Source organism: Odontesthes bonariensis, chromosome 21 (assembly GCF_027942865.1).
Source record: "Odontesthes bonariensis isolate fOdoBon6 chromosome 21, fOdoBon6.hap1, whole genome shotgun sequence".
Taxonomy (NCBI): domain Eukaryota; kingdom Metazoa; phylum Chordata; class Actinopteri; order Atheriniformes; family Atherinopsidae; genus Odontesthes; species Odontesthes bonariensis.
The window spans coordinates 3,378,618-3,398,581 of NC_134526.1; the positions used below are offsets into that span (position 1 = coordinate 3,378,618).

The 19,964-nt window shown below is 40.3% G+C and overlaps 1 protein-coding gene across 1 annotated transcript; it reads right to left on the minus strand.

The window, feature by feature from the left end:
- Nucleotides 1-14,485: 14,485 nt before the first annotated feature.
- On the minus strand, nt 14,486-17,505 carry mpv17l (MPV17 mitochondrial membrane protein like). Its single transcript, XM_075454668.1, has 4 exons — nt 17,199-17,505; nt 16,706-16,776; nt 15,499-15,528; nt 14,486-14,701 (listed from the first exon to the last, which is right to left on the minus strand). The coding sequence occupies exons 1-4, from the start codon at nt 17,503-17,505 to the stop codon at nt 14,486-14,488; spliced, it is 624 nt and encodes a 207-aa protein (XP_075310783.1).
- Between the last annotated feature and the right edge of the window lie 2,459 nt (nt 17,506-19,964).

The window sequence follows — 19,964 nt, forward strand, 5'->3', positions numbered from 1 at the left end:
TTAAAAATAAATAAATAAATAAAAATAAAATAAATATGTCTTAGAATATGGAATATTTAAACATCTACTAATTCTAAAAGGTTTACTACAAGCAAAACCTGAAATAAACGAGTTTCCATACAAAAGATGATCCCGTCTGAGGTCAGAGCAAACAAGAGAAAAACGGGAATCCACAGACAAGCGGAAGATAACGGAAAGTCACTCCCGTACGTTGTTTATGGTTAGTTACACCTGCTTTTACAGACGATAGAAATGAGCAAATATCAGCAACAAAACTTGGAAAACACGCAGAAGAAATTTTAGAAGAAGAACCACAGAAGAAGAAAGTGGTTGGCCACTTTCAACGCAAAGTTAACTAATTTAACCCTTTCTGAAATCTTCTTTGGGTGATACTGTTATTAAGGACAGAGATTGTTGGTTATGTTTCAATTTAAGCATGTAAAATAAAACAAATTAAGGACTTGCCTTGAGTTGGAAGCCAGAAAGTTACTCGCCGCTGTGGGAAGACGTCGAACAATGCATGTTGCCATTCATATTGTCCAACCCAGTTCGCCAATCAAAAGTTAGATGACATCCTCATTCTGTGTTGCTATTGGATAACTGACTTGTCAATCAAGCGCAATGGGCTGGTCAAGGATTATTGTCCAATCAAAGTTGTTATATCGGTGTGAGGGGTTTCTGCATTAATCCACACTAGTCTAGACGTTTTGATGGATTACTGAGGAGTAGTGCTGCCTTCCCGTGATGTAGGAAAATACTGTGCGTCATTTAGTTAATGGGAGTACATTTACTTATCAAACTTTTATCTATATATGAGAAAAAGAATGGTAAAAAGCAGCATCCATCCATCCATCCATCCATTATCTTCCGCTGGTCCGGGGATCGGGTCGCGGGGCAGCAGCTTGAGCAGAGAGACCCAGACGTCCCTGTCCCCGGCCACTTCCTCCAGCTCCTCTGGGGGGACCCCGAGGCGTTCCCAGGTCTCCTCCCAGTGGGACGGGCCCGGAACACCTCACCGGGGAGGCGTCCAGGAGGCATTCTCACAAGATGCCCGAGCCACCTCATCTGACTCCTCTCGATGCGGAGGAGCAGCGGTTCTACTCCGAGCCCCTCCCGGATGACCGAGCTTCTCACCCTATCTCTAAGGGAGAGCCCAGACACCCTGCGGAGGAAACGCATTTCGGCCGCTTGTATTCGCGATCTCGTTCTTTCGGTCACTACCCACAGCTCGTGACCATAGGTGAGGGTAGGAACATAGACTGACCGGTAAATCGAGAGCTTGGCCTTCTGGCTCAGCTCCTTCTTCACCACGACGGGCCGGTGCAGAGCCCGCATCACTGCAGACGCCGCACCGATCCGTCTGTCAATCTCCTGCTCCATTCGTCCCTCACTCGTGAACAAGACCCCGAGATACTTGAACTCCTCCACTTGGGGAAGGATCTCATTCCCGACCCGGAGAGAGCATTCCACCCTTTTCCGGCCGCAAAAAGCAGCATGTAGAGCTCAAATACATATTTTGCTAAAAATATACAAACATCACATTGGAATTATTAAAGCAAATGATAGAAAACTACGGTATTTGCAATATTTGTTGCATTTATATGCAATATATATATATAAATTAATAAATAAATTAATACATTTCAATTAATAAATTTCAATTAAAAAATTATAATTAAAAAAGTTAAATTAAATTAAAATTAATAAATAAATATATTTAAAAAAATCTAGATATCTTAGAAATAATTCACAGTATACAGCAGATATAACTAGCTCACACACAATTAAGCCAATATAACAGTTCTGATGGTGTTGCCAGTGATAAAACACTCAAATGTGGAGTTTTTCTTTACGTTTTCATTCAAAAGTGCTTATGTACACAAGTTTTCATTGCACAAGTAGACATTAAAACCTGGATAATTGAGTTTGGAAGCGATTGCAGAGTTCAGCCCTGTGATTGTGACTCTACTGTCGCATCTACATCTTCTGTTTTCAAGTAAACCAATTAATTCATCTGAGCTCTGTTTGTTAGAATAAAACAGCAGAAATTCACTGGGTGTAATACCCTTATGGTTATTGTTCGCCAGGCTGGAAGACATAATGAGAACACCAACCTAATGATGTTCAAAGGCTCTCAAAGATTAACGTTTTAGAGAAGGATTTGATGGTAGCTACAGAATAAATGTGCCTGATTTCAGTTGGCAAAGAGTTCCAAAGGATGGAGGTTCTAGTGGGCCGCTGTCCTGCAGGTTTTAGATGTTTCCCTGCTTCAACACATCTGATTCAGATGAAATGAAAGATGAAAAACCAGCTAATGATGCATCGATCTGAAGAAACATAACCCGGTCAGTAAGTTTGAGATGTATTGTGGGACAATGTAAGATGGTGAAGAGTAAGATATTAAAATTAATTCAAAATCTAACAGGCAGCCACTGCAGGGAGGCAAGAAAGCAGAAACTAAAAATGCAGCAGAGCCAGAAAACCATGAACAAATCTGAAAATAAAACAACTAGATAGAAAAAACAAATCAGGAGGCAAACTGCAGCTAAAAACTTAAAGGTTGTAACGACAAAGACTGATCTGAACAAAGGAGTATATGTACTGAGGGGGGAACTAATGAGGAAGTGGCTGCAGGTTGATTAAATGGGCGACGGGTGTGGAAGTGGAGCTGATAACCAAAACAGGGAGACTGAGGATAACAAGGAGTAATGAGCAGAGCAAGAATGTTAAACACAACATGAAGTATAAGCAAAACAAAATACCAAGAACACAGAACAGAGAGCAGCCAAGGAGTTCAAAGAAAACTAAGAAATAAGAAACAATCAAACCATGAAAAAACCAGAAGATCAGAACAAAAAGACAAATCAACCCCAGACAAATAACAGAATTAAAATCCTGATTTAAACCAATGACTAAGTAACACGAACAGAAAAAACAAGAAAATAAAGACAAAGTCAGAAAATCCACAAATCCTAACACATAAAATCCTGCTCAACTTTTAGTGAATCAGCTGAAAGAAAAGATACAGTTTTGATTTTGATTTTGATTTCAGCATCAAAACTGAGGATGGAATCAAATATTTCTCCAAGATTCATGGTTGCCTGGGTGATATTTCAAAGACTGACAAGATTAGAACAAACGTGACTGAAATAATCCGGGGGACCCAAAGAGAATGACATGTGACTTATTATCATTGAATTTAAGGAAATTTATGGTCATCAAGGATTTAATGTCAGAAAGACAAGCTGCGAGATTAAAAAGGCTGTCGCGGTCTGTGGGTTTTATTGGCATATACAGCCGAGGGTCGTCAGCGTAAAAATGATTATTTACATTATGGTTTTGAGGACCAAGAAGTAGCGCGTTAAAAGAGAACAGAAGTTGTCCAAGGACCGAACCATGTGGTGCACCACCAGTCAAACTTAGCAAAAGATTAAATAAAGTCACTCAAAGTGTCAAAAAAGGTTTACTTAGAATAAATATGAGTTTTATAAGCTAAGAAATGAGTCCTTAATTGCAACTCGTGACTCTAAACGATGCAAGAGGATGTTGCGATCAACTGTATCAAAGGCAAGCACTTAAATCTAAAAGGAAAAACCTAAAATCAAACACTTTCCTCAATCTGCGCCAAGCAGGAAGTCATTGGTACTGTCTCTGTTCTGTAAAGTGCTCTAAAACCGAACTGGAAGCTGTAACAAAAACACCTAAAAATCAACAGTGCGGAAAAAACTCTCTCCAGAACAGCCAGAAGACTGGTGAGTAGCTTCTTAAAGATTTCCGGTCCAAATTAGGTTTCTTTAGCAGTGATAAACCACTGAATTTGAAAACAGTCCAGAAAAAAGAGACGTATTTAAAAATCATGATGACAGGGCTAACTGTGGGAACCACGTCTGGACTACAGGATCAGGAGGTCAGACGGGGGACTGTGTGCTCCAACTCTGGGGCATAAATCTGTTAAAACTCTGTAAAAGAGGCTGAATTAACACAGAAACTAAAATCCTACAAGGATCAGGCAGGATTTGGGTTCTGATGTTCTCCTCTTTACTTATGAAAACTATTTTTTTTAGGCTGTTCAGCATCAGATTCTTGAAAAGATGAACCGTTAACGACCACATGATTTTCCCTGAACAGTGCTCTAGGATTATGGTTGTCACTTAATAGTGGCCTTGTGTGTTACTTCAGATTTATCAGCCCTATTCTCAGGGCTGATGTGTGATCACTGACCCAAGGGGAGTCATTCTATTGTTGTTTCCTGGCTTTAAACATGGTAATTTGGTCCCAAATGGAAAGACAATGATTGTGAAACAAATGTAATCGTGCCTCTCGTCCAAGCCAAGGGTTTAAAGATGCTGAATTGAGGGGATTAGGAAAGTTAACTGCAGAGTCAGCACTGAAAATGTGAGTGTGCACCTGTTAGGAAGCGCACTGATGAAGAGGTACTTCAGAGATAACAGCTTTAAAAAAATTTAAAAATTAAAATAAATTAAATAAATTAAATAAATTAAATAAATTAAATAATTAAAAATAAATAAATAAATAAATAAAATAAAATAAAATAAATAAATATTATTATTTTTTTATTATTATTTTATGTTATTGTTGAGTGTTGTACTTTGTGAGTGAAGTTACCGGAGTCAAATTCCTTGTTTGTTTAGTCAAACCTGGCCAATAAAGCTGATTCTGATTCTGATGATTGAGTGAGGTTAAAAGAGTCTAAAAGGTCTAAGAAATTAGATGGAAATTAGATTAGAGAATGGCAGGGTCAGCATACGTGAATATCAAAGTCTTATTTCATCATTACGATAGATAAAAGTTATTATTCAAGGTAGTAGCTGATTTAGGAGATATGTAGATTAAGATTAAGATGCAAAGTGAGGTGGACAAGCACAATAATCACGTGAATCTTATGTGCACAGCTCATAAATGTCCTCCAGGGACACTGAACCAAATATTTGGGCCACAATTAAATCAAAACAAACCACTTTCCGACATTTCATGTCAACAGAAGCTGAGCAACATTATTATTACTGTCAGTTATTAGAGCTGAATAGAGTAAAGAGTGCTGCACAGACCCCTCCTCGTGCTACTTAACAGGATGTGTGTTAGCCATGTTGCTTATATCGGTGAAGGACGGAGTGTGACGAGTATCCTTGGCTGGGATTGGAGACTTTTACTTCCGGTTGGTGGGGTCAGAGGTGAAACTGGGTCAGCTCTGTCCTTTCCAGAGGGATTAAGCAGACCTATCTGATCCCGGTTAATCCACATGCACCATCACCACACACATGCAAACTCCAATCCACTCTGTCCTTGCTTCATATCTGGGCTACATGTTTTCAGTAAGTCTTGTGATGTGCACTGACAGCAGATTAAAGACATAAATCTGTGACCTTCACTGAGTAATGGGATTTCCTTGTTGTTTCAGAAATGTGCAAACTAGTAATCATTTGAAAAAAAAAAGAAACTAATATTGGTATGTGTTAGAATGTGGTTAGCCTAGCTTAGCATAAAGGACAGGGAATCCCTTTGCCAGATTCTGTCCAAAGTAGTAGTTCAGGAGCATAAATCACATGACAAAGCTGATAAAATCAAACAGAAATGTAACATAGTTCTGTGTTAGATCAACCTGCCTGGCACTGATGAGCAGATAATCAGTTAATAAGTCAGAAAATCAATGTGGTTTGATCACTGACCAGGTTAGCTAATGTTAGCAAGACCTCCTATGCTACTGAACATGTTTACAGACAAAGACTGGACATTACTGTGTGTTAGGACACTGTGTAAAACGTGAATAAAAACAAAATACAATGATTTGCAAGTCCCTTTCAACTTATAATCTTCTGAATACACTACAAAGACGCGATATTTAATGTTCAGACTGATAAACCTTAATGTTTTTTTCCTAATAGTCACTCATTTTGAATGTGAAGCCTGCAGCACGCTTCAAAAAAGCTGGGATAGGGGCAAGAAAAACACTGGCAAAGTTTAGGACTGCTCAAAAAAACACCTGTTTGGAACGTTCCACAAGGGAACAGGTGAATGTCATGATTGGGTCTAAGAGGAGCATCCCAGAAAGTCTCAGCTGTTCACAAGCAAGGATGCAGCGAGGTTCACCGCTTTGTGAACCTCTGCGTGAGCAAACAGTCCAACAGTTTGAGAACAAGGCATTTAGGGATTCATCATCAACAGTCCATAATGTCATCAAAAAATACAGAGAATCTGGAGAAAGTTCTGCACGTCAGCTGAATGTCACTGTTAGAATCAGATCAGAATCTGAATCAGAAAAAACTTTATTTATCCCCGAAGGGCAATTAGAAGGGCGAAGAGCGGTCCATTAAAAGAAGAACAAAAAAATGGAATCATAAAGAAAATAAAACGCAGAAGAGGGTGACAGAAAATAAAAAATGAAAAATAAATTAAAATAAAATAAAATAAAATATTTAGCAAATAAATAAAATAAGGCGTCGATTATATTAATGACAATGTAATTAAAGTGACAATAAAAAATTAAAGTGACCTTGTGGTTAAAGTGTTGAGGTGATATTGTAATTTGCACATCAGATATTGCACTACAGTATTGTACAGAAGATCTAAGTTATAGTTATGGTCAGTTAACACAGTTCGAGGGCAAGTTAAAGCTCTACCATGTAAAGTTAAAGCTCAGTTCAGGGCTAAAGAGGAAAAGGACCATCCACATTGTTATCGGGGTTTGTTAGTGCCCATGGCGTGGGTAAGCTGCACATCTGTGAAGGCACCGTTAATGCTGAAAGGTAGGAAAGAAATGGGAAAGAATTCCACCTACAAAGCTTCAACAGTTAGTGTTTCCTCAGCTCCTAAACTCTTATTGAGTGTTGTTAAAAGGAGATGTGATGTAACAACGTGGTAAACATGCCCCAGCTTTTCTATAACAGATATCAAATCTGAAAATGAGTGAATAATGCAAAAAAAAAAACAATAAAGTTTATCAGTTTGAACATTAAATATCGTGTCTTTGAGGTGTTTTCACAACATTAACACACATGTACACACTTCATTGAAATTGTTGTTTGTACTTTTTGTAATTTTTTTTAATTAAATAAGAACATTACTGCAGCTTACGTCGTGTTTTAATGCGAAAGGCAGCCATGTTGGATTTGGAGGTCAGGATTGGTGCAGTTCCTCTTTCTCTGAGTCAGAAATCTGACGTGACGGGTTTTTCAGATTAAATTTTCCACCAGATATTCTGAAATTCTAACCTCCCAGATCCCATTAAATACAGAAAGAGTGTGCAGACACTGTGCTGCTGTCTCAGCGAGAGACACCAGAAGCTAGACACCTGCATAGATCCTTCAGTTGGGAAACATCTCGCTTTAAACAGCCATGAAAACATGATACAGCCTATCATTGGTGTCATGTACACATGGCACTTTGCTTCAGTGTTATGTCCCAGTGGAGCACAAATGTGAAATATTTCAGGCTGTAACTGAATCCGGTTTGCTCGCAGTGCTGCACAACAGCTGTAATTATTTTCTTACCCTTTGTGCTCTAACTACAGTCTCTGCGGTCATTTCAGCAGCAGGAACTGTTGTTTGACGTTTATTAGCTCTCCGTGTGCTCGTAGAACTGGAAATACCAGTTCTAATAATTTTGGTTTTTAGTTGGCATTGTTTGAATTTGTGGCAGAATCTCTACTTACTTTGAAGGACTGGTGGTCCCCACATCTATCCACTCCAAAGCCCTGCAGAGAAGGCTGTAATCACATTAACTTTAGGAGGGGATCCTGGTCCTGATCAACTCCAATCACTCATGCTTGATGGATGGAAGTATGCAGAGTTGGAGGTTTTGTTTAGTTTAGTTTTTTTCTTTGAGCTACAGAGATTTTCTTTTGAGCATCAATGTCCACTGGTCAACAATCCCAGCGTTAGACAGCGAAATTACACAAATAAATTCTTATTATTCTGCCAAAACAAGCTCTGAAGGACTGTGATCATTTCTTCCTTTCATTTGTTTGTTTATCCGTTAGCAAGATAACACAAAAATGTACAAAGCTGAATCACATAAAACATGGAGGAGAGTTGGAGCATCGTGAGCACTCGCCCACAGCATTCAAGCTCAGTCATTATCAGATCCTCACAGTCGGGTTTCTCACTTCTTTGTTTCATTATTCTTGTGTTTAGTTGTTTTCAGTCAGGTTTTTGTTAGTTTTTAGGATTTTTATTTCCTCCTCAACCTCCTGCCTGTCCGAGTCTGCATTTGGATCATCTCACCACCTCGTACCACCCTGACAACAAACCAGAGTTAGTTCAGCTCTGAGCAGCTTTAAAGTGAATATCTGCTCTGAGCTGCTTTCTCCTCCAGCACAGTCTGAACCCTCTCAGACCAGCTTTCTGTCCTTTCTTTAAGGAGTCTTCAGGAATAGTTCTCCAGGCTTCTTGAAGGACATCCCAAAGCTCTTCTTTGGATGTGGGCTGCCTTTTGTTGCGTTCTCTGCCAACATGATCCCACACTGCTTCAGTAATGTTGAGCTCCGGGCTCTGGGGAGGATTCATCCCTCCATCAGACCTGCTGCCACTGATTTTCAGCCCACTTCTTGTGTCCTTTGGCCCAGCTCAGCCTTTTCTCCCTGTTTCCCTTCCTTAAGAACGGCTTCCTGACAGCCACCCTTCCATGGAGCCCATTTCTGATGAGGCTTGGGCCAACAGCAGATGGATCAGCTGAAGGCCCAGATGCATCTCTCAGCTCCTGTGTCAGGTCTTTGCTGGATGTTTTCCTCTTTCTTAAGGACATCACTTTCAGATCCTGTTCATCTGCTGGAGATAGTTCTTTAGGCCTGACACTTCTTCTTCTGTCCTCCACTTGTCCAGTTTCCTCAAATGTTTTAAGGACACACTGCACACCATGCTGAGATATGCCAAGTTTTCAGCTAACAGCTCTTTGGGAATCACCTTGTTGCTGCAGAAATCCTGTTTTCTGTCTGTCACACTGTGTTATCTTTGCTGTTTTTCACACATGCAGCTGAAGAAATGGGAACAAATCTTAATTCCAGTCTAAAACCCACAAAGAGCTTCTAGATTATTCATTTCTGGTGGCATAAAACAGTTTAAACATTTCATTTATATGAATTGTTCCATAATTAGTCATTAGATTATATCTTATATTCCTTTTTTAAGCTTTAAAATGAATCTCATTCACTTTTCTTGATGTTGTATAACATATAATTCCTATTATTGTCTGTTTTTTTTCCTACTTTTAGACGTGATAAGATTAATTTTTTTGGGATTAGGATTTTTTTTAAACTGAATTTCTTATATTAATTTGACTCTTTTGGTAACTGAAAGCAGTTTTAACGTAAATGTAAAAAAAAAGTTGAAACTATGAAGCTGTTTTTCAGAGATGCAGCTAAAGAAATGGGAACAAATGATGCGTCTCTGTGACAGGCTGCTGGGAACAAAGTGCCTAAAGATCCAGTTTAAAACGGCTTCTTTGCTAAGTTGGACACAACACTGGTTCATCCCTTGAGTTAGGAGCCTTTTTTTCTGCCTGAATGACTCATAGGTCAGAGTTAAGTGGCTGAACAAAGAAAAAACACATTCCTCTGAAAATGCTCAGGTACAAGGACTGGACCTAAAATGAGGGAAAAATCAGAAAATGTCCAAAGAAAAACTGGAAAATATAAGAAAGTCTGGCTTCACTGGAAAAAATGCCCCTCCAAAATAAGTAAAAAAAACAACAAATAAAAGACGTTTTTGCTTGAAATAAGCAAAATAAATCTGCCAATGGAACTAGTGAAAATCGGCTTGTCAAGATTTCTTGAAATAAGATGTGATATTTGGGACTTTTGAGATAAAAGTGATCTTGAAATTAACTTTAAAAAAAAAGCTTGTTTCATATGATATGTGACTCAAAATAATTTGTTTTCAAGACTTTTTCACTTAACAAGATATTCCAGATGTATTGTCTTCCAACAAGTCCCTATATCTGGCTGAAATGGTGCTTGTTAGGCAGTTGTGTCTCATATTAAGTGTAATGAGATATTTTGACTAGAAATGAGACAAATATACTTGGTAAGATTTAGATTTTTTCCAGTGTTCTTGGAAGGAAACAATGTCTAACGGTGCTTTGAACTGTCCATGTTCCACATTTCCACTGAATTCCATATGAATTTTAGTTGAATTCCTCTTGACAGACAGTCCAGACGTTGCTGTAAACAGCTGTAACTCTCGTCTGAACATAGATATTATTGTCAGATGTCTAAACAGAGACACTGAACATTACACGCCACTTGCATTGCTGTGAACAGGATCTCACCGTGCTTATTTACAGCCTCACAAAGCCAGGCTGTCAGCGCCACAATAGCACTGACAAAGTTTCTCCACCAAATCTTATTCTGGTCACGATATAATCCACTTCACTCAACAGAGAAAGAGCAAGTTGTTTGACTGGTTTATTGGTTTCAGGTTTACTGTTTACTGGAGGTATTCACACAACAAAAAACTGTCCTGAAAATATATAGTCAAAGTTTGTTGTAAACTAGTCAACATCAACTTCATAACAGGCTGTTTTACATCATTTAGAAAGTTCTGAAACGCTCTCTGAAGTTTTAATGTTGGTTTTGTACACAGAAAAACCTGATTTCTAAGACGCTATTCTGTTGATATTTATATTCTAAATGGGCCGGGCCTTTTCTCTTCAGTTACAGCTCAGCAATTAAATCATTGAACTCTTTTTCTATAGATGTCACAAATTCACTAATCACACTTGTCTCCACACGAGTGAGTCTGGCGTGGGCGAACAGTTCGTTGCATGATAAGGTATCTGGGCTGATGGCAACCAATCAGATGGTTCAAGTAAGAGGACAGGATTAAGATACATACGCTTCACAGTTACTAGGAGACACGACACAGGTGGGATGCATTGATAATGTAATAACACGTGACCTGCTGTGACGGGCAGACCTGAGCTCAGTACACTGTTATCTGTGAAAAGAAAAGGAGTTTTCATGGGATTCGCCTTCTCACCGCAGGTTAGAGGTAGTTGACTAAAGTGAAAGTACAATCAGAAGGTTTGTTTGGACCACAAGCAGGGTATAAAACCTCCTCAGCCTTCCAACTGAAGCTCATTTATTTTGGATCCTTTGTTAAATTGCACAGTTTGTGCAGTTTGATGCACATTTTCACCTTAAATCAATCACCAACATCATTTCCACTTGCATCACCGAGCACTCTGTTCTGTGACAGTGTCATAAAAACCATCTTAAAGCTCCATCACCAATCCTCTTTAGGTTTCAGAGCGTCTGCTGAACTTTCTTTAGCACCACCATCAGGTATTTTAAAAGTTCTTTGTTCCTTAAAGGAGAATTCCGGCCATTTAACAAACATATCCCATCTGTTGGAGACCAAGGAAAGTTGGCCAAAGGGAAAACCGCGAGAAATTCTCATGCCCGCTGCGCAAAGTTGTCCGAGTGTGCTGATTTCCATGAAAGCGGGCTCTATCGGGCAAGCGTTTAACCTTTCCTGAGGCTCTTAACGTGTATCAAAATACTTTTGACCGAATTGGCCGTGGTGTCAGTAGCAATACAATTCAACCCAGCGGCTAACCATACCGTTAGCTAGCACAGACATGATACATTTGGAGATTTCAAAAACAGCGCACCTACCTCTCTCAGCTTCCGTGTTCCACAGGCGTGCGCACAAATCGATCGCATAGTCATACACTATAGTATAGTGTATATATATATATATATATATAGTATTCCAAAATTGTCTTTTTGTCCACCAAAAACGACCCTCGGGAACCGAACTACACATTGCCATGTTTGTCATGGCATGTTTGTTTGTTTGTTATTGTTTCCTATCGAACAGCTAGGTATGACTATAGTGTATGACTTCGGCGATCGATTTGTGCACACGCCTGTGGAACACGGAAGCTGAGAGAGGTAGGTGCGCTGTTTTTGAAATCTCCAAATGTATCATGTCTGTGCTAGCTAACGGTATGGTTAGCCGCTGGGTTGAATTGTATTGCTACTGACACCACGGCCAATTCGGTCAAAAGTATTTTGATACACGTTAAGAGCCTCAGGAAAGGTTAAACGCTTGCCCGATAGAGCCCGCTTTCATGGAAATCAGAGCAATTGGACAACTTTGCGCAGCGGGCATGAAAATTTGTTGCGGTTTTCCCTTTGGCAAACTTTCCTTGGTCTCCAACAGATGGGATATGTTTGTTAAATGGCCGGAATTCTCCTTTAAGCTTCCCAGTTGATGAAACTTCTGGATGCTGAATCTTATCTATCAGTGCATGCCAGATGAGCTTTATTTAAAACTGTACAAACAGAAAAAGAGAAAAAAAAGTAATATCTCACATCAATAACTGCAAATGATCGTCACCAGTCAGCCAAACACTGCAAACTCACAGACTTAGAGGTGAGGGGCAGTCACCAAGAAAAGGCACAACCGGTTCTAATCTGTCAATATCAAGCCCTTAAATCTGGAACCAGGAGCTAAAAAGCCCCCTGTACCTGGAGCACAACTTCACAACTAAACCACCCATCAGCCTCTGCTGAAAGCTTTGAGAGCAAAGATCATCATCCGTGCTGTAAAAATGCGCCTCAGGTTCAGAAAACTCATCTCAGCGTTGCCCCTTCGCTCCTCTACGATCGCTTGTTGGATTCTTGGTGACCTGTGCGAACGTTTATTCTTCTTACAGGAAACATCCAGATCGAACGACTTGAGCCATTTCTCCAGCTCCGTGTTCTTTTCTTCTATTTCTTTATCCATTTTTTTGGTAGTTCCAGTTGTTGATAATAATTCAAGGGTAGCCTAAAAGTCTGTGGCTTAATAAAACACAATGCCCTGTACTGTCTTGTATGTTTGTCCATATTATTACATACAGTAGCTCACAAAAGTGAGTACACCCCTCAGTGAAAATGTCCAAATTGTGCCCAACTGGGACGTGGATTACTGGAATCATGTCCTGTGGTCTGATGAGACCAAGAATAAACTTATTTGGTTCAGATGGTGTCAAGCGGAGGAGTACAAAGACAAGTTTGTCTTCCCTACAGTCAAGCATGGTGGTGGGAGTGTCATAGTTTGGGGGCTGCACTGGGAAGCTACAGTTCTTTGAGGGAACCATGAGACATACCGAAGACTGGGCCGCAGGGCAGTATTCCAACATGATAACGACCCCAAACACCCCTCCCAGACGACCACTGCCTCGCTAAAGAAACTGAGGGCATGTCTCCAGAGCTAAACCCTACTGAGCATCTGTGGGGCATCCTCAAACGGAAGGTCTCTAACGTCCACCAGCTCTGGGATGTCATCATGGAGGAGTGGACGAGGATTCCTGTGATGCCCAAAAGAGTTAAGGCAGTGCTGGAAAATACAATTTAGGGTGTACTCACTTTTGTTGCCAGCGGTTTAGACATTAAAGGGACAGTTCGCCTCTTTTGACATGAAGCTGTATGACATCCCATATCAGCAACATCATTTATGAACATCTTCTTACCCCCTGCTGCGTCCTGTGAGCCGAGTTCCAGGCGGCTAGTTGGCTGGGGTTTAAAACATAAAGTGTTTTGCTTCTCAAAACAATATGCGTTCACTGCCTGCTGTGCAGCCCGAGCAGCAAACACCGTAACAGGCGCGGCTGTCGCTAGGTGGCTGAACGCATTGATACGAAGGGAGAGAAAATAGCGCCAAGCGATTGTGAGGTCTGACTTTTTCCTGTAGAACCATTTTGTGATGCAAATGTATTACTCTGTTGAACGCATATTGTTCTGAGAAGCAAAACGATTTATTTTTTAAACCCCAGCCAACTAGCCGGACTACCTTCATCAACACCAAAACGAGGCTGGAACTCTGCTCACAGGACGCAGCAGGGGGTAAGAAGATGTTCAGAAATGATGTTGCTGATATGGGATGTTACACAGCTTCATGTCAAAAGAGGCAAACTATCCCTTTAATGGATGTATGTTTAGTTATTTTGAGGGGACATCAAATTTACACTGTTATACAAGCTGTACCCTGACTACTTTGCATTGTATCAAAGGGTCATATCTTCAGTGTTGTCCCATGAAAAGATGTGATCAAATATTTGCAAAAATGTGAGGGGTGTAATCACTTTTGTGAGATACTGTATCGGTATCGTCTTCGGTCTGTTTAGCTGCCTGACTCTAAATGTATTTGAAGCCTATAGCTTCTCTCATTTCTTGATCCTCTTGTGGTTGTGCCGGTCTTTAAATGGGCACACCAGCTATTTTTATAGGTTTTAATGAAGTCGAGTGGCTCGCTAAAGACATTCATGCAACTTTATGCAACTTTGTGTTGTTATTAATGGCCTCAGCCTTCGAAATTCATGTCAGTCAAACAGTTTTGTGCATATGTGACCAACAGTGTCCTTCAGCCTTTCAGCTTACGGATGCTGGTTTTGCAAAAGTAAGCAGCCTTTTTCAACCCTTTTACCAAATATCAAAGGCCTGAGTGACAAAAGCTGCATCCTCCTCCTCGTCTTCTTCCTCCTTTTAATTTTCTCTCTGTATCTTTTGCCTCTTTCGGGCCAGCCGGGCCTCACGTATCTCCTCCAGAGTTTTACGGGGGTCCATGACAAATGCCAGAGCCACGGCGGCAGTGCCATCGCCGCTCTGGCGTGAGAAGCACAGGAAGGTGGCCCAGAGGAAGGCGCAGCAGCCCATGAAGGCCGTTCGCAGGTGCAACGGCATCAGGACAAAGTTGAGAAACTGTGGAGAGGCGGTGGAAAAGCACAGAGTAGGGTTTTCTTTTAACAAAAAACTGTAAATACTGTACGTTCTGTGATCTTATGCAGGCTTTAAGAGCTATAGCCTATATGCAGTGAATGCATAATAACTCTTAAGACTATAAAACATAACTGAATAGGTCAAACTATTCTACATTTAACCTGAAATTAAATGTAATTTTAGTATAAATTGAAACAGTATCTAATAGATACATATATGCTGTTCATTTTTGCTTAAATTGAGGTCACTTTTTTTATAGATGTCACCTGAAAACACTGAGTAAATGTCATAATGTTGAGATTAAAACAGCAAATGAAAAAGATTTAATCAGAGTTCTGAATAAATTAAACAGTTTATCTATCAGACAAAAGTACTAATGAGCCCATCAGCAATGAACTTTTACAGTAGACTTTTTATAGCACTATACGTCATTAACACATCAGTAACAACGTAAAATAAAAGTAATTTTAGTTGATATTCTAAAATCGTAGATTACATTTCCAGGAAAATGTTCAGAAATAAGTTGATGACTCATCCTGCGCCAGGGGGCGTGTCCTAACTTTGTGTCCAATGAAATGCTTTCAGATTTTAGCACAGCTGATACTGAGTGGTGGTCCCTGCTCAGGCCAGTGCTGCTGACCAATCAGAGCAGACTTGACTTTTCCGGTGAAGGGCAGCCCCCCTAAACTGTACAATTTGTCAAATTTGTGACTTTTCTTTAAATCTACTTTCTGTCTGACGGCACAACAGTAAACACACATGATTAAAATAATAATTACCTGCATGAATGGCCAGTACATGAGTCCGGTCTGAAGAAGAAGAAAAAAAGAAAAACAGAAGACATGATGAGTGATTTTTATAATGTCTCTCTGCATTTGTTCCTCAGATATATTTCAATATGAACATTCAGAGAAGAAACTGAGCAAAAAAGGTCTTTCTTGGTGAAAATAACAACCAAAGTTGCATAAATTGACTTTAACCTTAAAGAAAATGGGTAATATCTGTTATAATTACTTGGTGTTTGACTTCCAGCAGCCATTTTGCTTTTGATAACCTGCCACACAAACAGGTTCTGGGTTTTGGATTTAATGGCACTCACTTGTAATCAGTAATTTAGAGCAGAATATATGGTGCACCCACTTCTACATCCATTGTGCATCACAAGTCTACTAATTAATTTCCATATTATTCCTATAATTATTAGAGTTAGAGTAAGCCAATCACAGAAATAGTAGGGACAGGTGGTTTGTGAATATGGGAAAGTAATCTTAAATAGAACTGTTGACAAACTAATTCGGGGCAGAGACTGACCATATATCCACCTCTCCAGGCACCGCTGCACCATATTAGCACTACATGTGATGTCCAATTCAGCCCTCTGAGACTTTTTACATTAAAATCAATTAAAGAGGAAAAATTGCAGTTTGAGAAAGTGTTGCGATACAAGACGTAATGTAATAATGTCAAATTAGTCCATTAAAAGTCCTTTATTCACAACGTTAAGATTGCTCCCTATCAGGCTGATAATAACTTATATTTGATGATTATTTGGGATCCAGCCCTCATTTAGCAGTTAGTGGAGATCTGTGGAGAGTAACACGACACTATCATATTTGAAAATGCACGTATTGATGTAATGTAATCAAACATTTTAAATATTTTATGGAATTAAACATGAAAATAAATCATGAACATCATGAAGGATCTAATTCATCTACAACAAAGCAGGCACAGTGATGGCATGTGGAGTGTGTTTGGTAGGATTTCACCGCCTACACAACCTGGACCTCTTTGACATTTTTATCCACTGCTGCACTCACGGATGAATTACCCCGCGTGCTCCCGCGCGCCGCTGAGCCCACAGAGCAAAAGCGGCACATGGCGCAATCTAGGTTAATCTGGCAGTGAGCTGGCAGCGGCAGCGGCCGAGTGTGACGGGAGCGAAGGTGACTTTCCCCGGCTGGATGCAGCCGAGGCCTTTCTTACCCTCCATGTGTTGAAGAATTTCTCCCTCCAGTCTTCAAAGAGATCCTCCTTTCCCTCCAAGAAGCTCACGCCTGAAGGACAGAGAAGAAGTTCAGGCAGAGATTACAGGGGTGACCTTTGGTGCGCTGTTACGCGTGATGTGAAAACTGACTCCTGACCTTGGCCTATATGCCGTTTGACTGAGAGATAACCTTGACATGAAACCGCCCCTCCAGGGTCCTCAGAGTTTAAGCCTGTTTACAAACAGAATTTCCTCGAGTTTAAAGGTTTTTTCCTGAAGTTTTATAAGTTAAATTACTGCCGGAGTAAATGGAGCCAAAGACAGTCTGAGTCTGAACTCCAGTTTAACGTTTAAACTTGGACGTTTTGGGCATCAGTTTCCCGTTAGATTGATTCTGACCTTCACAGGAGACCGCACCGTATATCTCACCAGAAACAGTAGGCCTACGTGTTTGCACATTAATCTGATTTAAAAAAAACTTTGCCATCCTACCTGTGTAGAAGACACTGGTGGCCAAAGGCGACGCGAAGCTTTGGTCCAGCAGGAGTTTGCGGAACACCATCCCGGCTGACTTTCCAGGGAAACGTCTCTCCAGAGCGCGCAGCCAGAAGTAATTAAAGTTTCCATGGAAACTGATTGCCACTATAGCAACATTGCGAGTGTGTTTCCAGTCCATGTGCTCCTTCTGAGCGATGAGCTGGTGGACAAAGTCACCGCCGGCGAATAAGCAGCCGTACAAAGTGACATTGGCCAGCCATGGGAACCGCTTAGCGGCTTCTTTGAGCACCGCTCTCCTCATTTTGGCACCGATGAAGAAGAAGAAGCAGTCAAGCTGGCGCTAAGGTTACAAAACAGTCTGTCCTATACGGCTTCACTTCAGCAAACAAGACGCAAGCATAGCGGGGAAATACATCTAACAAGGCCTTGCTGTCACCCGGCTGGCTGACAGGACGCAATCCATCTGTATGCGGTAATCAGGGGGGGATTATAGCCTACGTTTCCACCGGAAGCTGGAATATAATTCATTATCAGATTTCACAAGACTAGTGAGAAATCAAACTTCACCTAAAAAGTCTTGTAAACTATCCGATCTAATCGGTCTATTTGCGCTCTGTGTAAAACCTGCCGTCGCTCCACTTTCTTGGAGAAGATTTCCCTCTGAAAGCATCACATCCTGGAAATATGCGGGAAAACCACCCTGTGAAAGAGGTTTAAAAAGAAAAAGAAGGAGGAAAACTAATGGAAAAGTCTCCCCTGGAACACGAAACAAGTCTAGATAATTGTTTCAGCTCTGACTTGGCTGTGGCTCCGGTGTATCAGGTGCATCCCCTGAAACAAATCCTGCAGGTCAGGCGCTAATCTGAGGGATTGTTCCGGTCTCAGAGGCGCATCACCGCCTAAACTGCGTCACTGACATCAGCGACAGTTCGCGGTGCGCAGTTTAGAGCCGAGGCGCGCTCACAGTCCATGCGCTGTCAGATCAGTGGCGCACAAACCCGCACCGAGCTCAACACCTGTTTCCTTCATTCAAGTTGACCTTTCAAGATGTTTCACGTGAATTAATGAACAAATAAATCTGATTTACAACAATTTTGAGGGTCGAAAGAGTAAAAATGCGTTCTGAGTGCTGCAGAAATCCGAGTGAACAGAGTAGAATCCAGACCTTTATTGCAAAGTAAAAGCTTTACGCCCACCTTTAACCACTAGAGGACGTCGTCTTGCCACAAAGACACTGACAGTTATCCCAACTGTGGCTTGAACAAGGAAAGGAGCTGCTGTTCCTGTACAATCAGTGTCATTGGTGGTAATAGGAAACTGTTTTTTGATATCTTAGGATTTAAAATAGATGTGTGATTAGTTACAAACCACACAAGGCAAACTGTTTAAAAATAGGTTGGATTTTTACAATGATCGAATATATTTATGTGTAATGACTTCCTATAGCTCCGTCTTTTAAAGTGACCTTGATCAATAGTTCTTATAGACTTTCTGAAGGTCTTTATTTGGACTTTGGCTTCTTTTTCACTCATTTTCAGCTCCTAACTCAAGGGATGAACCAGTGCTGTGTCCACACAGAACAGACAACTTAGCAAAGAAGCCGTTTTAAACTGGATCTTTAGGCACTTTGTTCCCAGCAGCCTGTCACAGAGACACATCATTTGTTCCCATTTCTTTAGCTGCATGTGTGAAAAACAACTTCATAGTTTCAACTTTTTTGTACATTTACGTTAAAACTTCTTTCAGTTACCAAAAGAGTCAAATTAATATAAGAAATTCAGTTTAAAAAATCCCAATCCCAAAAAACTAATGTTATCAGATCTAATAGTAGAAAAGTAGGAAAAAAACAGACAATAATAAGAATTATATGTTATACAACATCAAGAAAAGTGAATGAGATTCATTTTAAAGCTTAAAAAAGGAATATAAGATATAATCTAATGACTAATTATGGAACAATTAATATAAATGAAATGATTAAACTGTTTTATGCCACCAGAAATTAATAATCTAGAAGCTCTTTGTGGGTTTTCGACTGGAATTAAGATTTGTTCCCATTTCTTTAGCTGCATGTGTGAAAAACAGCAAAGATAACACAGTGTGACAGACAGAAAACAGGATTTCTGCAGCAACAAGGTGATTCCCAAAGAGCTGTTAGCTGAAAACTTGGCATATCTCAGCATGGTGTGCAGTGTGTCCTTAAAACATTTGAGGAAACTGGACAAGTGGAGGACAGAAGAAGAAGTGTCAGGCCTAAAGAACTATCTCCAGCAGATGAACAGGATCTGAAAGTGATGTCCTTAAGAAAGAGGAAAACATCCAACAAAGACCTGACACAGGAGCTGAGAGATGCATCTGGACCTTCAGCTGATCCATCTGCTGTTGGCCCAAGCCTCATCAGAAATGGGCTCCATGGAAGGGTGGCTGTCAAGAAGCCGTTCTTAAGGAAGGGAAACAGGGAGAAAAGGCTGAGCTGTGCCAAAGGACATGTTTTATTTTATGTTTCATTAAATCACTGCACCTATTTCTTGTTTTTCAGGAGATATATAAAGAAATCAGAGGTGGATCAAGACTTTTGCTCAATGTTATAAAGGTTTTTTATTTCCCACATTTTGCTTTATAGTAAACTGGACATGTTTTGCATCTTTATTAGACAGATGCACACAGCTGGAGATTTTGGGGCTCATTGGGGGTCTGTGGCTTCTGGGATGTTATTCAATTTGCCAATTTCCCTTTATAGTTCCAAAGATAATGTTTAAC

Excerpts from the sequence above, each read along its gene's own strand:
- mpv17l (XM_075454668.1), bottom strand. The coding sequence starts at position 17,505 with ATGAGGAGAGCGGTGCTCAAAGAAGCCGCTAAGCGGTTCCCATGGCTG. Across the intron at positions 15,529-16,705 it reads AATTCTTCAACACATGGAGG|ACCGGACTCATGTACTGGCC; the intron begins GTAAGAAAGGCC and ends CTTCTTCTTCAG. Across the intron at positions 14,702-15,498 it reads TGTACTGGCCATTCATGCAG|TTTCTCAACTTTGTCCTGAT; the intron begins GTAATTATTATT and ends GCCTCTCCACAG.